The sequence below is a fragment of the Lichenostomus cassidix genome, chromosome 1, assembly GCF_008360975.1.
Source record: "Lichenostomus cassidix isolate B80296 chromosome 1, HeHo_3.0, whole genome shotgun sequence".
In the NCBI taxonomy this organism is placed as follows: Eukaryota; Metazoa; Chordata; class Aves; order Passeriformes; family Meliphagidae; genus Lichenostomus; species Lichenostomus cassidix.
The window spans coordinates 64,107,874-64,129,754 of record NC_139479.1 but is presented as its reverse complement, the minus strand read 5'-3'; the positions used below and the strand labels follow the sequence as shown (position 1 = coordinate 64,129,754).

Genomic DNA, 21,881 nt, shown 5'->3' with positions numbered 1-21,881 from the left:
CTGTATTGCATTCTCTTCTCCATTGAGACTTCTTTAAACAAACCTGCTTTGCATTTTGCCTGTGACCTACCTGTCTGGGTGTCTCCCTGGGGGCAAATCTTCGTTTTACCATACTGACATTGTGTAAATAGTTAATTGATAGCATTGTTTAGCGGTGTGACTCAAATTCACAGACATAGCAAGTAAATGCAGTAGAAAATGAGACTCGGAGTAATTTGGAGAATAAAACCAGAATTTTCATGTAAATTCTGTTTCATTGAGATAAACAAAATAAAACATAAACTTGTGTTATTTCTAATGTCTAATTCTGATTTGATCAGTACTATCACTGTACACACACACACACACACACACACACACACAAAGTTCTGCCCTCTGGAAATGTGAGCCAGCTAAATAAAGCACACTATAAATGTAGAACAGGGTCTGTGCCCCAAACCCTTTACTACAAATATTTTTTATTGTTAGTATTCTAAATTGTGACGTGGCAGATTCTCAAATAACTGTATATTTTACTTCATGAAGTTTGACTGCATCTGAGACGCGAAAAAAAGAAAAACACCTGTAGAAACTCCCATTAATACTTTCTAAGTCTTAAATGGGAATTGTCAGTACTCAAAATTAGACCTTATGTTCTGGTAATTTATCTTACCAAAAAAAAAAAAAAGTATGCAACTCTACTTCTTTGATCAATGACCAGTATAAATCATGTTCTCTAACATACATGAATTTTGAGGTGTACTTTTTGATGATTTTCTATCTAAATTTTTCCAGATATTATCTGCAAGAGTCTGTTCCCTACTTGGAAAAATTTTTGTCTTCTGTCTTCTCAGGTTCTTCTGGCATTTTCACGGAATATTAGACGCAATATCTCCAGTTCATCTGGAATGTAGCTGTAGTCTGTATTTCTCTCCTGGTATCAGAAGACTAAAATTCACACCCACCATGTTGTTTAAAATCAGTGCTACTGACTGTAGTTTTTTCAGTACAACTGGTAAAATCTCCTGTGGATAGGATGCATGGATACATGGATACATAATGCACCTGTCCTGTCTCTCCACAGCAGTTAAGCTGATCCTACACTTACACAGCTCGAAGTTACCCTTGTGGTTTCATCAGTGTCACATAGAGATATAAAATGAACAGCTGGCTACTCTCAATAGGCTTTGCATGCAGTGCTGGAAAAGAAAGTTAACTCAATGGAAAGAATGTTTTCTCATGTTTGTCTAAACAGCATTATTAGGAGGGCTGGAGAAGTCAGACTCCTCCATCTGTGTAACACATTCCATCAATTCATTTGGGGGGCAGGGTGGTGTCTGCTCACTTTGACACAGCTTTCCTCTGCATTTGACGTTCCCTTTATTTTATTTTTACTGTATCAAAAAGATCCTTTCATGTAGCAAGTCTTGAGATTTTTCTCTTCTGCCTGCGTAGATTCCCCCTTGTAGGAGTGAGAGGCTCTTAAAAGTTTCCATTTACTGTTAGAGAGAATTATTTATTCAGTAATTCTCTGACTATCAGTGTTGTAGGTTTGCTTCCACACCTGCAAATCCATGAGTGCCTGGAGAAGGGTTTGTGTGCATAAAAACTCAATGAGCTTTTAGCAAGAATTCCTTTCTCCCCCTCCATGCCATAAGTCACACCTAAGGGCAGCAATACTCATGGAAGCATATAAGTACACAAATTCCCAGGCTGAGGCAAGCAGCCCTGCTGCCCAGACATCTCTTACAGGTTTTAGTAAAAGGGAAGAACGTTTTAAATTCTACAGTCCTAGAGATGGAGAGTTTCAGATTTCCCCACAGAGCAGTGATAGTATGTGAAGGAAACAGTGTTTCTGGCAGACTTGCCCCAGAAGGGACCCTGCTACTAGATTTCCACTGGTACAAATAAACTGAGCTCTCTAACACTATGGTGCCATTGAATGGAGGCAAGAAACTCCTGAAATGTGGCTTACAAACCTCAATAATGGATTGCTTTACATACAGTATACATGAAGAGCCAATAATACATTGCAAGTCAAGAAAAGCTTTGGAATGAGGGGTGGTTTTTTAGCTTGAAGTGGATAAGATGCTGAGGTAGAAGGAGTTTTGTGGATCACCCTATTGAGGCTGCTGCCTTAAGTCTATACTGTCGTTCCAACACTAGTAAACTTAATCTAAAACCTAACAGGATTTCATGGCCTCACTATTCTTGTTGAATACCAGCACACTGAGGGCTGGAAACTCTTCTGATTTCTAGGCTGTGTTTGTCATGGCCATCTTATGCCCATTTGTTCTCATGTCAGCACTATCTTTCATCATCAGTGGCCCTTCTCTGCTCTTAGTGCCCTGATGTATATAGACAGCATTCTTAGTCCCTCTCAGCCTTTGTTGTACTGGGCTCAACAACAAGGCTATTTTAGACTCTTCTCATCAGATAGTTTTGCCATTCCTCTGATTATGTTGATTTCTTTTTCTGCAGTCTACAATGCAAATTAGCCTTTTTTAAGCATGGATGATCAAAGCTGTTCCAGATAAGCTCTCACCAGTGCTCTGTATAATGGCATGCATGCTTCTAATTTCCACCCCATTCCTCAGTTTATCTTAGGATCATAGCACATGGAGAGGGTAGGAAGGTCATAGTTATGATGTGATCAACAAAATTTCTTTCCCCTCTATTGTGTCTAATGAATGTCTTTCATTTGTACCAGAAATCCTGTGACTGGTTTCTATTACCTTGTACTTTAAGCTATAGGATTTCATCTCACTGCTATTATTCTAATCCTCAAGGTCATTAAATTCTCACTTTGATATTCCAGTCTTCTACTTTATCATTAAGCATTATGTATGCTTCTATTTAAGAGAATAATGGACATATATTAAATCCTCTTCCACATACTTTTGTCTCTTCCTTATAAGCAAACTGAATTTCAGATCTCTGACTTCAGTGTCTAATTCTTACTGTACAGCATGCAAATGTAGAACAAGAACATACAGAGAAAAGTCAACAGTTTGTCTGAGATGACCTTAAAACAGTAACACATTTGTTGTACAATCAAATGTATTCATTCAGTTCTTCATACTGCTCCAGGAAATGACAAATTTTTGTGTTACCCCTGAATCAAAGGCAAACCATAAGACACTCAAGAGCTGCATCATTGCTATTTTTTTATAGAAGTGAGAATATCGTGTTGTTATTTGGAACAATTCAGTAAATCTGTGACCAAAATAATTGCTCAGATACTCATGAAGATATCCCAAATATGAACTTTCAACTTAAATGGTACTAAATAATAATATTTTTGTCTAACTTCAATTGGTCATCCAACATATAGCAAGAAGAAACTCTTTTTTTTTGTTTCAAATAGAAGTTTTTGGTTGTATTTAGGTAAAATCCACAAAGAAGCATTGATATAAAGTAATCTACAACTGTAGCATCTCATCTACCAGTCTGTGTTAGAGTTTTACTTTTCAGTGGTGCCCAGTGACAGGATGAGGAGCAATGGCCATAAACTGAAACAAAAAATGTGTTCTACCACAACATGAGGAAGAACATACAGGGTGGCAGAGCACCGGAACAGGCCACCCAGGGACACCATGAAGTCATTCAAAATGACTTCATTCAAAATGGAGACATTCAAAACCTGCCTAGACACATTCCTGTGTAACCTGCCCTAGGTGTCCCTGCCTTGGCAGGGCTGCTGGACTGGATGATCTTTAGAGGTTCCTTCCACCCCTAACAATTCTTTGATTCTGTGATACTGTGTGTTTCCAAATGACTACTGTCTACATGCTAGCATGTATTATGGAATGATTCAAACAACGTTAAGTCGAAAGGGTTTTGGTAGCATAGTGTGTAGATCAAGGAGGTCACATGTAAAAGTGAGTTGTGGCAGCTGCAAACATTTGCCTTAATGAAATCCTCAATTAGGCCAGAGTATTTAGTCAGTGCAAACTATAAATTTGTGGTTACATTATATTAGTAAATGTTCTGTCAGGCATTTGGAAATGTAAAGCAGCTGTAAGATAATGGGCATTCAGCCCCTTGATATGCCGCTGGGTGAACCCAGAAACAGTCTGATTTTTACACAGCTTATAAACTTCTGTGAATGCTGGGCACTTTTAATAGTGCAAAACACTCTTTAGAAGCGTGTAAGGTAATCACTCCAGGGAAATGTTCATATGTGCAAATTTATGTGTGTAATTTCTATTGGAACTAAATGAGAATTTAACAACTTTATGCCTTTGAAAAGCTTCCCGCTGGGAGATGATCTCAATGTCTTTCCTCCCGTGTATTTCTTAGAAAATCCAGAATGGTCTAAAAGGATCTGGATTGCACATTTTTAGTCAGAGATATGTGAATGACAATGTATTTGTAACCAAACATAAACGCAAAAGCTCTTTAGAGAGGTTTAGATCTGTGTATCATGTAAGAGCTATCTTAAGATGTGACAGTTTACTTACACTATTCTTCTTGCCCTTTTTCTAAAAATACATATTAAGAGTATGTAATTCTTTGATAATTACAGCACAATTTTTTGGTACAATATATGCAGAAAGGCTCTATTTTAAATCCATATCAACTTGCTTAATATTTTTAGTTCTTCCAAACAGTGAGGAACGGTACAATTTGTGTGTTTGCATGCAGCATGTTAGCTATTATGCATGCACAAAGGAAGAAATAGTTCCAGAGATAACTAAGTAGAGTCCAAGGACTCAGTCTTTCAATGACATCTGAGCAATTTCAGCATCTTCCAGAAGAGTTTCTTACTTGATAGTAACAAGAATGTAAGCAAAAGAGTTGGTCAAGGCACAACGATAGAGCAAATGCAAAAGGCTATTTGAAATATTTCTAAAGCCTTCATTACTAGCTATGTTGAATATTTACTAAAAACACCTGAACAAAAATGATAAGTCAAAAAATGGAGGGAGTTATGTTTTATCAGTTTGAAGTACAAAGATGGAACTTGAAGAGATGTAAGCTCAGCTGACAGCCACTGAAATGTGGTTTTGCACCTCATCTGATTTTTGCAGAGAGAGAATTTGATTCAGTCACAGTATTTATTTGAAGTTCTGTCTTCCCTTTCTCTTGCATTCAGCTTACCTGTGCAACGCTGCTGGTGATGATCGCTAACCCTAATATACAATTCTCATTTTTATAGGTTCTCAACCTAGTGCAGTCCTATGTCACGCTGAGAGTCCCTCTGTACGTCTCTTATGTTTTCCACTCTCCTGTGGGCGTCGGAGGCTGGCAGCATTTCGACCTGCAGTCAGAGCTCCGGCTGACTTTCGTGTATGACACTGCCATCCTGTGGAAGGATGGGATTGGAAGCCCACCTGAAGCAGAGCTCCAAGGTGGGTGTTGGGCTTCTTGACATAGAGCTCATGCTCTGTTACTAAAAATATGATTTGCACACAGTAGGATTGTTTTTCAATCATTCCAATACTTAAAAAAATTATAATTATCATTTATTATCAATTTCAATCTGTCATTTCCTAGCACTTCCAGGTGTCTGCTGGAGTGCTTATGAAAATTGTGTGAAGTTGACATGAGCTCTTTTACTGCAAAGACAATTGTATTGTTGTATTTGAAGTATACATGCAAAAATTCAAACACTTATATCTACTCAGAACTTCAGGGTACATTGTATTACCATATTGTGTTAGCACACAAGATGTTTGCACTTTAATGAAAATAATTGAAGCTTTTCTGTGATATCTTTTTTTCTTACTATGAATGGGTAGTTTCAGAAACTTTTGATATTTTGAAAATGTTATGAAACATTCAAAAGAAGCAGAACTGTATAAGGGGGGCATGTCCTATGTCTGAGAGTAGTAAACTGAGACATTCTGTGAATCTGTTAGATACTGTCAGTAAATGTTAGTGAGTATAACTAGTCAACAAGTCACTCTATCATTGCAGAATTTATCTTTTAAAAATTTAATTTACATATTTAAAATAGTGACACACAGATGTATGTGCAGAATTAAAATATATAGGTGCACCTGTGTGATGCATTGTTATTTTAATGCAAATGTACTTAATATTTCCCAGCATTAAGCTTCAAATCTCTCTCAACCTAAGGTAGAATACAGGCACCAGCTGTAATTATGTGCATACACTTATGCAATTTTAGGACTCCTGGGAATCTAAAATCACTTTTTTTTTTTCTGCTAACTGAACATGATCTACAGAAATCATTGCTATGCAATTTCTGTCCTTGTGTTAAGAGCAGGAAATGAAGACCAGCAAGGAGAATCTACAGTGCATGAAGAATGAAGCACATGCCATGCCAGGCCTTAAGAATAAGCCACATGCCATAAATCAAGTGATGTGCTAGTCACCAAATAACAACCAGACCTAGCCCTTTGTCCCAGCAGTTACGTGGTGCATCTCTGCCACCTTTTTCCCTCTTTGATGATTTAATTTTTTTATTTCTCTGCTTAAGAAGCTGATGGCCACATCTTTGGAGCTGCTGGACATTGGTAGTTCCTTTGAAAACAACTAGCACAAAACATGATAAAAGCAGGGAGGTAGTGGAGTTTAGACCTCCAACACATCTCAGTCTGATTTGGGTAGTATTTTTTGAGCAGCTCTTTTTCTGGGCAGGGAGGGGTTAACTAGTTTCCATTTTCTTTTCATAACTCTCAATTCATATAATTGTCCTACATAAATTCTAAGTAGCACTGTAAAGCAGTCAAGGTCTTCTGAAGCTGTAATTCATACGTGATTATATAGATATTTCTGTTGTACCAAGAAACATGACTGGCACAGATGATTTTGTACAGGTGGTATACATTCACACCGGTCAGTGTGTTAGGTTTCCAGCACATTCATGGAGGAGCATTGCTGTTTCCTTCTTTTCCTAGCAAGCAGAATGGTGGTACATCACCTGCTGTTTGTAAGTGAACACTGGAGGAAAAACCTGACCTCTGAAGCTTTGCATAACTCTAGAGAAAAAGTGTCTTGGCTGTGAGCTACAGCAATAAACTACTTCTGACATGTAAACAAGATCTTGTAATATGAAATTAGAAGAGGTAAGGCCTGTATTTTGGGCCAAATTCATGCCAACAATTGCCAGCAATGCAAAGCCTGTCAGAAGGATTTTCACAGGTTGCAGTACCCTAGAGCAGATTGCTGTGGAAGTCACAACCTGCTGCTGCTACTAATGCTGGTGTTTGCTGCCTTGGCACACTAGGCAGGGAGACACTGATAAAGGGTATCTCTGAAGCAGCTTTCATTGGTAGAAGTCATCTTGAATACTTTGTGAAAACAAAAGTATTCTTCCTTCTGCAGACCCCCTTGGCAGCTGACCATGCTGTTGCCTTAACAGAAGCACAGACTGTGCTGTGTGGATTTTCCTCAGCCTATGAGAGCAGCTGTGTAGGTTCATGGTAACATGTAAAAGCATGACTTTGCAGGGAAGTTCCCTATATGCTTTGGAAGCTGCATCACATCCTGAAAACTCTAGGGCTCGCTGTGTAAATTCTTGTTTGAGAAGAATTTGGGGTCAACCCAAAAAGTACCAACAGGCACCCCCAAGCATGTGACACGGCAAGGGTAGATGAAAGAGTGTGTCTGGTGTTTCACAGGGGTGTGGTTTCTTTGTCACCTGCAAGTGGAACACAGTCATAAATTGGTTTTTGCTGGCAGGTTCCCTGTTCCCAACCAGCATGCGCATCAGTGAGGAGGGGCGCTTGGTGGTCAACTTCAAGACTGAAGCTCGGTTTCATGGTCTGTTTGTTATGTCCCATCCTGGTAAGTGTTAGCTACCCTTTAGCAGTACTACAGAAATAAAGACACTCTTCCCAAATTTGATATTATTAATTTTTTTCTATTTCTGCTACTGATAGCTGATTTTTTTTTTTAACTTCCTATGCTCTTCAGATACAGATTTTTCCTCTGCTTGAGATTTCTTATTTGATGACTGTATTCAGGTTGTCAAACTTGATGGAATATGCATGAATGTGATGGCAGGCAAATAGTTCCACTTGATCAAGAGCCTGATTTATGAAGGATGAAGATCTAGGCCATTCTTTCCATTACAGATCTATAGATACATGTTTTTAACCCCATAGTTAATATTACTGTTTACTTACGTTGCCCTAGGAACTTAGGCAGCATTATAATTTCTTTTCTAATCTGAAGCTTTTCTAGGATATCTAGACCTTTTTTAGACAGCAAGAAAAAGTCTTGTATGGGCCTTGTATCACTCCATTAATATAACATTCTCACTGATATTCAATTAGTCATTGCTGAGGACCTGCTCCTGCAATTTAATCTGTTTAAACCCCAGTTCCTTTCTTCAGAATAATTACAGGTGTAAGCCTCTGTCTACAGACATAAATCTGAGCATGAATGCCAGCCATGGAAAAGATTATTTAACTAAATTAAATCTGCTGAACAACAGTGACAAGAAAAAAAAAACAACAGGAAATCTCTTTTAGTTTAACTCAGGTGTTTCTAACCCATAAAACTCCTTCATGGTGCTTCTGCTTTTTCTCAGCTGTCCTCCACAGTGTTTGGTTTTGCCTATCAGGTGGAGACATTGCTAAGGGAAATTATGTTGCATTTCCTTGGGCTGACCTTCCAAGTTTAAAACAGGAGAGATTATAGATCTCTGTCATCCACTATTGCAGTTTTGACTGTGTCTTAAATTTATTGTTCATACATTTCTTGTGTAGCCCAAAAGCAGCTGCTGAATAGACACTTGAACAAGAATCAAGGAGGCGCAGCTGAGTTGACTGTGATTGATTTTAGGTTCAGTTACTAAAACCCAGTGAAGGTACTAACATCAGCTATGGCATTATGGTTTATGAATTACTGGGAATGTTTTTCAGGCTCTGAGAGTTTGCAATGAAACACTAAAGGTGACTAACCTATCTCTTGGCACATTTCTAGCTTCATCTCTAACTTCCATGGTTATGTCAGCTGATCACCCTGGCCTCACATTCAGCCTGAGCCTCATCCGAAGTGAGCCAACCTACAACCAGCCAGTCCAGCAGTGGAGCTTTGTCTCAGACTTTGCGGTAAAACCTCAGCCGTCACTGAGTCTTCCACTGCCCCAGCCTGCTGGTTGGGGTGTTGGTGGTACAGCTCCCTCTCTCTCTGTGTCCAGGTTCGAGACTATTCTGGAACCTACACGGTGAAGCTGATAGCCTGTAGCACTGCCCCACATCAGGAGTACAGCCTGCCAGTGATCTGCAATCCTAGAGAGCCCATCACCTTTGATCTGGACATCCGATTCCAGCAGGTACCATCCCAATGACATCTGCATCATCTTTCCCTTCTAATTTGATTCCCATTTGTTGGTTTTGTAATAATAGTACTAGCAACTGAATTTACTTGCTTATAAACAAGGCATTCCTGAATGGGTGGGACAGCACATACTCCTCTTCTGCTAAATAACCAATTTTACCCAACTGGGAAAGGCTAAAGTAGGAGCCCAAATGGTTTTTTGTCCTCAATGCATGCCCAGTCTTTGATAGTCAGTAGGAAGCTCATCGACATTAGTTTGGGGGAAAGTTGCTGTGATGTGATAATAACATTTGGGAATTCTTTCCTTGTCTGTTAGCTTTGGTGGTAAATAGTTTTATCAGGTAATTAGGAAAATATAAAACTATTATCAGAAGGTTTTCATTTGATACAAAATCAGAGTTAGGGCTCTGGTGTTAAAAGTGGAACCTCCAGAGGAAAATTCACTCAGTCCTAAGGTAGAACTTCCTTCTCTGACTCTAGAGGGAAGTGTAGATAGGCAACACTAGTAAAATGTTTAGCTTTAAAAGTCACAAAAGTGACTGAAACAAATCGAGTCCATAGCAATATGGATCATATGGGAACATATGGGGACGGGCAAACAGCATATCTTTCACAAAGTCCAGCTGTGAAGCTCTGTAGCTGGGAACAAACTATGGAGCAATGGATTCTGCTGTAGAAAACATCAGTTTAAAAAAAAAAGGGGGATCATGTTGGATAGTTAAAGAGAACATAAACTGCCAGTTTTCCAGGTTATCAAAAGGGTTAGTGTGACCTTGGGATGTGTAAGGAGGAAATTATATCATTTCTGCTATTGGGAGCCAATACAGCTAATACTAGAACAGCATGGCTGTGGTTTCATGCTCATTAGTGGTATAGATTATGCTATTAAATCATCTTACAGAATAAATCCATATCAGTCAGGGATACACAATCACTTTTGTGTTGACTTAGCTAGAGTACACAAGGGAATGTATGCAGTCTTTATGCTTTCATTTGGCCTTATGCCACCTGTGGGAGAGCAGATGATTCCTGATAGGGCATTAAGTCCTGGCAAAGAAGAGAGATGATACATGATCTGATGTGAAACCTGCCTGCTCAGAGTTAACCACATTTCCACATTTTGAAGAAGTTTGAATGGAATGGGTGAGGGGAATGTATGCTAGTTTAGCACTTCAGCCTTTGTCTGGCATTTCTAATCACTTCTCAAGCAATTCATAGCAATGCTGAAACACAGCTTGTTCCTGATCCTAGTATAAACAAAAAGATGTTGCTATTTCAAAGAAAGGTCAAAACACCTGGTCAAAACCAAAATTTGCAAAATGGGCAAAGTACTCTAAGGAGAAACTTAATTGTTACCTGATAGTAGCCTACAAGAACTATGACTAAGAATTAGAACTGCCTTCAAATAAATAAATGGATGCAGGGGGTTTTATTGCAGATAAGACTTAATAATACAGTATATGGAAAGTACATCAATGCAAAATAGGCATGAGGTACAAAGTTGTAACAGTGTCATAGACTGTGGCAAGCTAAACCCCCATCACTGACAATTTTGAAACCAAGACCAGCCCTTTTTTGAGATATTCATAGTAAAAAGGGGCTTGGAAAATTCTGTGTCCATGATAATTTTTCCATCTGATCCCAAATTGAAACCATATGTGGACTTTAAGCAGGTCCCAAAAAAGCAGCAATTGGCAGCAGTACAAATTCAGTAGGCAGTATTTAACTTTAATATTTTGTAGTCATTCTGCAAAACTGAATAAGCATTGATATCCATTGTTTTACGAATAAGAAACAGAAGACTGAAGGATCAGCCTGAAGGATATTGGTCCTTAGACTAGGAAATACCTGATACTTTGCACAGGCCCACTGCTTGCAGTCCTCTAGAAAGACATGAACCTGTTAGAGGGGGTCAGAGAAGGACCAGGAAAATGGTCAAAGGGCTGAAAAACCTCTCCTATGAAGAAAGGCTGAGAGATTTGGGGTTGTTCAGACTGAAGAAAACAAGCTAAGGAGACCTTATTGTGGCCTTCCAATATATAAATGGGGCTTATAAGAAAGACAGACTTTTTGGCAAGGGCTGCAGTGACAGAAAGAGGGGTAAGTTTAGAAAACCTGAAAGAAGGTTGGTTTAGATTGGATATAAAGAAGACACTTTTTACAATGAGGGTGGTTAGGCACTGTCACAGGTTTCCAGAGAAGCTGTATGTGCCCCATCCCTGAAAGTGTTCAAGGCCAGATTGGATGGGGCACTGAACAACCTGGTCTAATGAAGGACGTCCATGCCCACGGCACAGAGGTTGGGTTACGTGATTTTAAATATGCACTCCAACCCAAACCACTCTGTGACTCTCTGAAATCTGTGAGTGTAGGTGTCATAACTGGACCAAAATTACTTTTGACTGTAAAGTCATAAAATGATAAGGTAGGACAAGGGTTCCTCCAATTCTTAGTCTAATGCTCCAGCTCCTGTACTGAATTAATGTGAGGCTTTTCATTTCCTTGGAGACTTTTTTTCTAATTTCCTTCACCACTGTTTTCACTGTTCACAAGGGAGGAACCATTCTAAGAATCAAGAAGAAAATGTATTTGGTGTTTCCCCACTGGAGATTTTGATTCAACATTTCCTTTTTTAACATATATCACCTGTATAACTCCTTTTCCACTCTCCATGGCCCCTGTGGAGTGAAGCAGGTAGCCTGGAACACTAGTGAGGATTGGATTACCACTGTCTCACTCTGGTATTCCCTGAAGATGATCAGCATTCAACCTCCAAGCTTTGCTTTATCCCAGTCCTTTCAGCATCTCCTTTCTTTAAATGTGTATGACTATTTCCTGTCAAAAAGTCTTCCATACTCAGTATACTTGTTGCCCTGGGATGGACCTTTCTCAAGAGTGCTTTGTTCCTTGAGGTACCAGGTATCACAGGGGCTTTGATCCCATGGGTGGTCTGCATTGTTCCCAAATCATCCATATGCAGAGTTGATGGACATGGCAAATAGGCAGAATAAATTGTCAGTTACTCTTCTCACCCAGAAGATCCTCACAGATTGGGTTTTTTTGAGAACTCACATATAAAATGTCTCAAATGCCCATGAAAATAATTACACTTAAACTATTGTCATAAATAACACAGCTGGAAACCAGCTGTGCTAATCAAGTATTTGTGGAACTACAACCCAAAAACCTGTTTTCCAGGCATTTAGAAAGAAGCATTCCAAGAGAATGCAATTTTTTAATCATTATTTCTGTGCTTAGGCTATGGTGGTATGGTTCATTTTTCTGAAGAGTGCACTCCATTTATAAAAAGGTCTGAGCTATACATTCTTCCTGCAAGATTCTGTTGCTTTGATAGTTTTGAGACTCTATTGTGGAATGAGCCAGAAGAATGTTTTTTTCCTTCCTGTCCACACACTTATACATATATATACATAAATATACACATACATGTTAGCATTTTTTTATTTGTTTAGTGGCCTCTTGTTATTTTTTCTTTTTCTTTTTTTACGGATGTTTGTGTCTTCTGCATTGTTTACTCAGGTACTTGCATCCTTTTTAACTTTAGGCTCCCCCCAGTTCTTCTTTTCACTGCATTATTTCTCTTTTATTATGCCATGTCCCTTTATAATTTGCCTTCTATCTTATGTTTTGTGGTCCTATGAGAAACTGCATCTGATAGTATTGATTTCTTTTATAATTTTCATGTAATCAAGGAAGAACCACAGATAACTGTGTCAAATATATAAAGATCAATACTAGCATAAAATGATAAATACTAGCATAAAAAGATGTTCAAATGGTTTGGTGCATTTTCACATGCATCATCTGATATATCCTGCAGCACATTAGAAGAACTGATACTTGCAAATAAATCCTCAGCAATATGTGCTTTCAAATATTGACAGAGGATCAGAAGCAGAGGTGGGATTTGTGTGTAAGAATGAAAATGGGGTAGAGAAAACAGGCTGTGAGGAGTCAGAGACAAGTTTTTGAGGCAAATATTTTCCTCATGTTAACCCCACACATAAGTTGTCCTGGACACCTCCTTAACTGGGATTTGGAAATATGTGGTGGGAAGAAACTAACCTAGAATACTATTAAGTACCACAGATGCAGATAATCCAAAGGTTGTGTGCATATAAAAAACATAGCAATGTGTGTCTAGTACCACTAGATCTTTTCATTAAACTGTATTATTGTGTGTAGATATGCAGAGCTGATAAGTAATGTACATTGGGAGAAGATCCTGCTACGTTTTAAGATTTAGGAGCTTAAGATGATGTCCTGTTTTTTCATTAAAAACGACTTGTTGAAGGGCTTTATGCTTTTGTGGTTTTAGGTCAGTGACCCAGTGGCTGCTGAGTTCAGCTTGAACACCCAGATGTTCCTCCTCTCCAAAAAGACACTGTGGCTATCTGATGGCTCCATGGGCTTTGGGCAAGAAAGTGATGTTGCTTTCTCAGAAGGTATAATTGTGCACAGATCATGCACATTTAATTTGTGTTCCACACTATCAGGATCCTGTTGCAGTCAAAACAAGATAGGAGTAAGGGTCTGTGCTTGTTGCACTAAACTTCTTGGCAAGGCTTTATTAGCTTAGCTTCAGACCTGTGCTAAATGTTGCAGTCTAACAGGATGTAAACTTGTGGGCACTTTTACAGGTGATGTCATATATGGTCGGGTGATGGTGGATCCAGTGCAGAATTTGGGTGATTCCTTCTACTGTAGCATCGAGAAGGTTTTCCTGTGCACAGGAGCTGATGGATATGTACCCAAATATAATCCGTCCAACACTGAGTATGGGTGCCTTGCTGATTCTCCATCCCTTCTGTACAGGTTTAAGATTGTGGTAAGTGTTCTAATTCTGGGAGGATGCATATATATATATAGGGGTTTTTTTGTTGGTTTTTTTTTTTTTGTTTTGTTTTTGGGGTTTTTTTTTAATTTTTTTCTAACTTGTCTTTTATCCAAAACCCAGCTGTTCTTTAAAATGTTCTCAACAGCACCAAATTTTTGACTGGAGCTCCAGGCTAACATGAACTGATGGAGGCAGTATCTTGCCTTTTTCCCTCCTGGTTCTGTTCTTTATCTTTCTGGGAACTGCCTTCATTAAGAGGTTGACCTAAATTAGAATCTCACAATAGGCTTTTTCTCTGCTTTGGCTGTATCCATGGACCATAGACAAGAGTCTTAGGAGACATGAAAGTGAAGGAGTGGAATTTGTTTCATATTTAGCCATCCAAAATTTAGTGCAGTGCAAAGTTAGTTATCCAGGTTGCCTCTGCAGTCCATAGGGAAAGAGAGATATCTCTAAAGTTGGCTTAGATGATCTGAGATAATTTCCTTTTTGAAAATAACTACAGAGTAACCCCAGGTAACTAGAGACCTGATGCCCAACTTTTGAAGTTAACTTTAAGATGATTATATAATTAGCTAAACAAATTTATGTGACTGTCTGTTAATGAAATAAAATGTGGCTTCTTTAGACTGGGAAATGGACTTCTTATTTTCATTTCAGACCACTTTTATGTATCTTTTTTGTTTAAGAAGTATAGCTATGGTTGTTCTCTAGTGTTTCCCCCTTTTATTCCAGAAAGACAAGAGATTAAATAGAAGTTAGTACAAGTCAGATGGGACCACAACTGCTTCTCATGTCTTTTCTTTTGGCATTTCACTACATTGCATAAAATAGCATGTGTAAATTACACAATTTGTACATTTCTAGTAAATATTAAAACTTTTTCCTAGAAGAAATGAATCTGTTATTTACAAGATTTTTCTTCACTCCATGCAGGACAAAGCTCAGCCAGAGACGCAAGCCACAAGCTTTGGAAATGTGCTTTTTAATGCAAAACTTGCAATAGATGATCCTGAAGCAATTCCATTAGTTAAACAGCCAGGCTCTGATGGATTTAAAGTAGACTCAACTCCTCTATTTCAGGTATGGTTTCTGTAGCTTTTGAGCAAGGGAACTGAACCAAGAAAGAAGCCCTTGCACAAGTACTGTTGTTCACTGTAAGTCAAATTGAAGACAATAGAAAGATTTATTTTGATTCCAGTGACAGTCAAACACAATTATAAATCCTTAGAAATTTCTAGAAATAAAATCTGAAACACTTATAAAAGTGTTTGTGTAGGGATACTCTTGCTTTTCTGTTGTATAATTCCACAGGCTAACCGGAAATTATACAAACTGTTCGTGTACATTTCTTTTAAGAAGTTAATAAGATTCTTGTTCCATGGCATTGTTTTATTGCTTCCCCTCTCGCTTGTCAAAGACAAAAAAATAAAAATCATAAGCATTTATGGTGAACTTCATCAAAATCAAGTTGACACTCAGCATTTTCTGTACAATTCTTTCCTTGCAAACTCACCTGGAAAGCCTAAAAATTGACAACTAAAGGGTGCAACTACTTCTTAATTATGTTTGATGCTTTGGCTGTGTGCATTCATTGCTTTGATCTATATAACCAGCCAAGAGTTGTCTTTTCACTATTTGTCTCTAGTATTCACAAAACTGCATGCACGACTCAAGTGTAGGAATTAGTAGAAAAATATGGAGACTTTGATCCTAGTTTTGGCCACTTCAATAATAAAGATGCGCTGTAAGCAGTAGAGTATTTAACAAAACAGCCTACTTAAAAGTATAAAATGTATTTTAAAATCTGCCCTCAGGAAAGTGAAATCTTTTTTATATGAAGAATCCATTTTCATATATTCCAATGCCATGATTTTTGGTCCTCACTCTGTCAAAAAAAAAAAGAGAATATGAAGAAACAAAAGTATATATTGAAAATTACTTGGAAAAACAAGAGTAAAATAGAAAATGTGTTCTTTCTCAAAATAACAAAACTGGGCTGTAACCACTCAAATTATCAGGCAGTAGCTTTAAGACAATATTCAGACAAGTCTACTGAACCTTGTGGAGGCCAAATCTGGTAAAATCAGGAAAGACAAGAGAAATTCAAGGGAGGTAGTATCATCTCACACAGCCTGCATGGACCCACACAACCACAGAGTGGATGAAGTTTTCAGGCACCTGTGGAAATGTCTGTTCTAGCAGCCTGCTCAAAGCAGGGTCACCTACAGCAGGTTGCCCTGGACCATGTCCAGTTGTCCATCTCTGAGGAAGGAGGATCTACAAGCTTCCTGTTCCAGTGTTCGACCATCCTTGCAGTAAAAAAATTGCTTTCTTATGTTCAGATGGAACTAGACCCAGGGCCTAATCACTTGGCAGGTTGAGCCTGGAAGGTGCTTTTCTGCAGCCCATCCACAGCTAAAGATACTTTGTGTAGCCTTTGGTACTAATAGTACCAAAACCATGCCAAGGCCATAGCCTTCTTCATCTGCCCTGGGAGCCACAGAGCCTGACCATGGAGAGGAATGGAGACAGACAAATTTTGGCAGAAAACACAACTCTTCTGGTGTACATTGGCACATAGTTAGGGGTTATCTGTGCATGATTTTGAAAGTGCTTGTCAAGGCATTCACTCCAGAATGGAAACTCTTTTCCTCTGCATTTAGCACTGCCCAGATTGTGTGTGTGTGTGTTTAAATGCAAAAAATGTTTCTTTCCAGGTGTCTTTGGGCAGGGAGTGGTATGTCCACACAATCTACACCGTGCGTTCCAAGGAGAACGCTAACCGTGGGATCGGCAAAAGGAGCGTGGAGCACCAGTACCACTCGCTCCTCAGCGCTGGGAGCCCGGGAGAATCCACACGGAGACGGCAGAGGAGGGGAGCTGAGCAGGCACCAGAGCTTGCAAGAGACATTGGAGTAGAGAACAACCGAGGAACGAACATACAGCACATAGCGCTGGATCGCAGCAGCAAGAAGCAGGTGCCGCCAAGGGAGGTTGCAGTCAATGGTGTTCTCCCCAGGGAGCTGAGTAACCCAAGTGCAGGAATCAGCATAGTCACGGTCATTGGCGGAGCTGCTGCTGTTTTCCTTGCCATCTGTTTAATTGCAATTATCGTTGTGCTGCTAAAATGGAAGCAAAATTCTGACAAGAAGGATGCCACAAACGAGTCGGGCAGCAATGAACCAATGATGCTACCACATAATTACAGCAATGACAGCTCAGAGGTTTGAGTCCAAGACCACAGGGTTCAAGCCAGAGTCTCCAGAGTGCTTCAAAAAAACCCTTGGACTGCACATTTTTAGCAGCAGATAAAAGGTGACTCATGAGGAGTTCATGGTGTACTTGAAATTTGTTATCCTGAACTCTTACTGCCATTTTCAACAACAGAAAAAGCCGAACCAAACCTCCCACTTTGCACAAAAGGAAGTGCTGATGTCCCTATACCATGCACTAATTTTAAGCAGCAGTTCAAGGGACTGCATTGTAAGGGAGAGATTATTGTTTTGGTTTTGTATTTTTTGACATTTCAAAAGTATAAAAGAAGCTATACAAAGGTGCTTTATATCCTGTCTGCAATAAGAGAGGAGATCTGTTTCTTCAGAAACACGTAATACTTGAGGGGAGGAATCCTTACACTCTTCTGTTGAATTTTGTACTCTTTCTCACAAAGACCTCAATGTCTACAAATAGTTTGAAAGGTGATGGAATACCTTAGGCGTGGATTTTCCGTCTTGTAAGTTTTTGACTTCACTTAATGTGTACCAGTGATATTTTTTTTTTTACTTATATGTAACTAAATTTTTCAAAAGACAGCTAGATTATACAGCATGACATTATAAACAGCTGCATGTCACAGGATCCAATACTTACTTTTTCCTGCAAATTCCTATTCATCTATTTAATCTGAGATTTTTTTTTTCTTATTTATGTTTATATAAAGCCAAAGAATGCAACAAATCCAGAAAAAAATTTTGGTTTTCAGTGAAATTGGACGCCTATGTCTTCTTAAGTTTATGATTGATCATGGAATTGTTGTAAGGTAAATTTTATTTCTTAGTGCATGTCCACTGCTGAGAAATGCAAGCATTAGTATTTCAGTACCTAGAGAAAACAATAGTTAGTTTCAAAGTGCAGAGGACAAGGTTCTGCTGAACTGAGCCTAGGAATCATTATACTGAATCCACATAGTTAGTTACCATACTAAATAGCAAAAAGTGAAGAAAAAATTAACTTTTGATTGAATCAAACAGTATTTATTGCTGTATAATCACAGCACATTTTGACAAACATGCTGGGTCATTGCTGGGCATTTTTTAATGAGTGACTCCTTCTGCAAGAGAAGTTCTAATTTTCTCTTAGCATTCTTTTTTTAGGTAACATGACAAGTTTGGACCAGCAGTGTCTTGTGTCAGTCTTTATCCACACATGGCCTGTTCTGTCCCAAAGATGTTTTTCTCCAGACAGGACCTGTTCTATCCCTGTCAAATCCTTGGCCGTGAAAGCTATGTGACCTTCAGGAGATTGTCCCTTTTGTCACACTAGTGTTTTATGTAAGTCCTTTAGGTTGGTCATACAACTGTAGAATGGCCTAGGGTGGAAGGGACCTTCAAGATCATGTAGGTCCAAGCCCAGAGCCACGGGCAGGGACACATTCCACCGCACCAGGTTACTCAAAGCCCCATCCAGCCTGGCCTTGAACACTTCCAGGGATGAGGCATCCAGAACTTTCCTGGGCAACTTGTGCCAGTGCCTCACCACCCTCATAGTAAATGTCTTCCTAACATGTAAACCTACCCTCTTTCAGAGTGAAGTCATTACTCCTTGTCCTATTGTTACATCCCCTTGTAAAAAGTCCCTCCACAGCTCTTTTGTAGGCCCCATTCAGGTACTGGAAGGTGCTATAAGATCTCCCCAGATCTTTCTCTTGGCCAGGCTAAAAAACCCCAACTCTCTCAGCCAGTCTTTCTAGGGGAGCTGCAGCCCTCTGACCATCTTTGTGGCACTCCTTGGGACTCATCCCATCAGGTCCATGTCCTTCCTGTGTTGGAGGCCCCAGAGCTGGACACAGCACTCCAGGTGGGATCTCACAGGAGCGGAGTAGAGGGGTAGGACCATCTCCCTCACCCTGCTGGCCAGACTGCTTTGAATGCAGCCCAGGACACGTTTGGCTTTCTGGGCTGGCAGTGCTCATTGCTGGGTCGTGTCCAGCCTCTCACCCACCAGCACCCCCAAGTCCTTCTCCTCAAGGTTGCTCTCAATCCATTCTCTGCCCAGCCTGTGTTTGTGATTGAGATTGCCCTGAGCCAGGTGCAGGACCTTGTATTTGGCCTTGTTGAACTTCATGAGGTCTGCATGGGCTCACCTCTCAAGCCTGCCCAGGTCCTTCTGGATGGTTTCCCTTCCCTCCAGCACATCCACCCCACCACAGCTCCATGTCATCTGCAAAGTTGCTGAAGGTGCACTTGATCCCACCGTCCATGACATTGTCAAACAGCACTGGAGTCAACGGAGCTCCCAATAGAGTTGAACTATACAAACTATATAAAATCATGTTGAGACTTTGCTAAAACGCCTCTTCCCTTCCGCCACCACCGTCTTGTGGTGGTGTATACAGGCAGTCCCCAATACCCTTGACATCTGGTGGTCTGGGGATCATGCTGCAGAGATCTGAGCTAGCTGAGCAGGATTCCATTTGAAAGCAGCCTGGAAGTGCACAATGCTGCCAGGCTTCCTGGCCTGGTTGTGGGGGTCAGTCAACACAGATAGACCTGACCTAGTAATTCTGCACAATTTTCCTCTGAGTCATAAAGACTCAGGAATGTGGAATTCTGCTGGCCTAGGAATATCTGTGCTGTGATTCATGGTTCAGTGTGAATATACCCACAGAGAGACTCATGCTAATATCTCTTGCTCCGGGTCTATGTTGTTATGATTTCACTCATTTAATAAGATTTCATCAGTTTTTCACAAAATTATTCAGGTCAAAATCTGCCCCACCTTTTCTAGATTTTCTGAAGACTGTGATTAGACAGCTTAATTGAAGGATGTTTACAGCACCCAAAGGGTCAAACTCCATCACTAAACTCTCGCAGTCATCTTTTATTTTAATTAATCCGAATTCTAGCCTGAAACAATTATCTGTAAGCCATGCCCAGTGCTTTAGACCTTTCCTCCAGCCACCTGACATCAATTTGCTCTTTTAATGAAGTTCCTGGTTTTGTGATCCATGTATTATGTGTGCAAGATCGATCAAAGACTTAACCCACAGATACTTTTTATATTAGTAAGTTCACCACTAAGTTGCAAATGTACAATAAGATCAAATTTGCCTTTGTGCCTATGTGTGACATCACTATGTGAAAAGCAGAATTTCTCTTCTAGAAGCTGTATGTTTGGATAATTGCAGTTAATGATTCTACAGGAGAATGGGACACATGTAAATAATAGAACATTTTAATATTTATGAAATGCCTGTTTTGTATAAGCAGAGAAGATCTTTTTTAAAAAATATATATAAAATACAGAAATTAAGTGTTTATCAATAGAGCTATTTTTCTGCTTTTGAATTTTACCAGACCAAAATATCATTAAAGGTGCTTGCAGGCAAAATCTTTCTTAATTATTATTTGTTTTTATAAAATCGCATCAAAACCCATGTGTTCTACAAGCCAAATATTTAGCCCAGTTAACAACTCAATCACTGCTTTGAATAGGATCTGATTACAACTTTGTAAAATATTAGGTTGATGGGGATAATCAGACTAATGTTTTTCTAACAATATATAAAATAATATTGCAAACTGGTGATAACAAAGAAAAGGACAAAGCTAACACTGAAAAGTTGGACAAGCATAAGTGAGATTCATGAGTCAGATACCAAAGTCCTCTTTTTGGGAAAAAAAATTCCAACATTTTCAGTAAGGCGTGCTGGATTTTTCCCATTCTTAAGAAATTGGATTTTTTACAATTCAGTGAACTATAAATACATCTGTAACAGCATGCCTTTTTTTTTTTAATTATTATGGCTTCAAGGTTTCAGATTTCAGCAAGATGTTTTGGAGGCTTATTAACATTTTTCCTTCTAGTTAACAATTGTCCTTGTTTATACTAACCTGAATAAGTGCCTCATTCCCAGTGATGTGCACAAATATTTTAATATTTATCTATCCAAGCAATAAACTGAGTATATTTTATATATATATTTAATCTATTTCCAGATTATGTATTCAATCCTCTTTTCCCTGGAGATGCTTATTCTGCTAGCAACAATACCATTTGCTAAGCCATTTATACAAGAATTCCTGTGTTTAAATTTGTTATCAAGCTGTCATATTTATTTGGAACAATTTTTTGCTTATGTCTATGGCTGTGATATTTGGCATTTGTATCAGGAAAAAAATAAAACTGTTTCTGTTTGGTATTTCTGTTTTGATCTAAAGTTTGTGTATGATTATCACACTGCTGAGAGAGGTCATTAATGCAGTATTAAGAAAAACTTAATTTGTCACATCAATGGAAGAACATAAAGTTCCTGTGTTCACAGTAAATCTCACTGCTTTTTTCCTGGATTCATTGTTTTCCAGTCATGATGGGCTCAGCACAGGGGTTGTTTTTTAATCTTTGTGGTTCCAGCACATGGCTCAGAGAGAGATTTCTCTTTCAATTCCAGAACATCAGAAATCTCTAGATACGTGCAATTCCTTTGTAGGCTGGGTTGCCTTTATTTTACTCATCTCACTGATAAGGGAAAGTGACTCTGCAGGGAGCAGTTCCCTTGTTCCTG

General features: G+C 39.1%; 1 protein-coding gene across 1 annotated transcript in view; it reads left to right on the top strand.

Moving 5' to 3' along the window:
- The window catches only part of FREM2 (FRAS1 related extracellular matrix 2), a 120,040-nt gene extending 98,522 nt beyond the window's left edge, over nucleotides 1-21,518 (top strand). The window contains exons 17-24 of the mRNA XM_085060982.1: nucleotides 5,141-5,333; nucleotides 7,633-7,737; nucleotides 8,881-9,008; nucleotides 9,098-9,232; nucleotides 13,577-13,703; nucleotides 13,899-14,086; nucleotides 15,032-15,178; nucleotides 16,816-21,518. Coding sequence (XP_084917108.1) covers nucleotides 5,141-5,333; nucleotides 7,633-7,737; nucleotides 8,881-9,008; nucleotides 9,098-9,232; nucleotides 13,577-13,703; nucleotides 13,899-14,086; nucleotides 15,032-15,178; nucleotides 16,816-17,328 — 1,536 coding nt within the window. The 3' untranslated portion in view covers nucleotides 17,329-21,518. The remainder of the gene's footprint in view (nucleotides 1-5,140; nucleotides 5,334-7,632; nucleotides 7,738-8,880; nucleotides 9,009-9,097; nucleotides 9,233-13,576; nucleotides 13,704-13,898; nucleotides 14,087-15,031; nucleotides 15,179-16,815) is intronic.
- The last annotated feature ends 363 nt before the right edge of the window (nucleotides 21,519-21,881 follow it).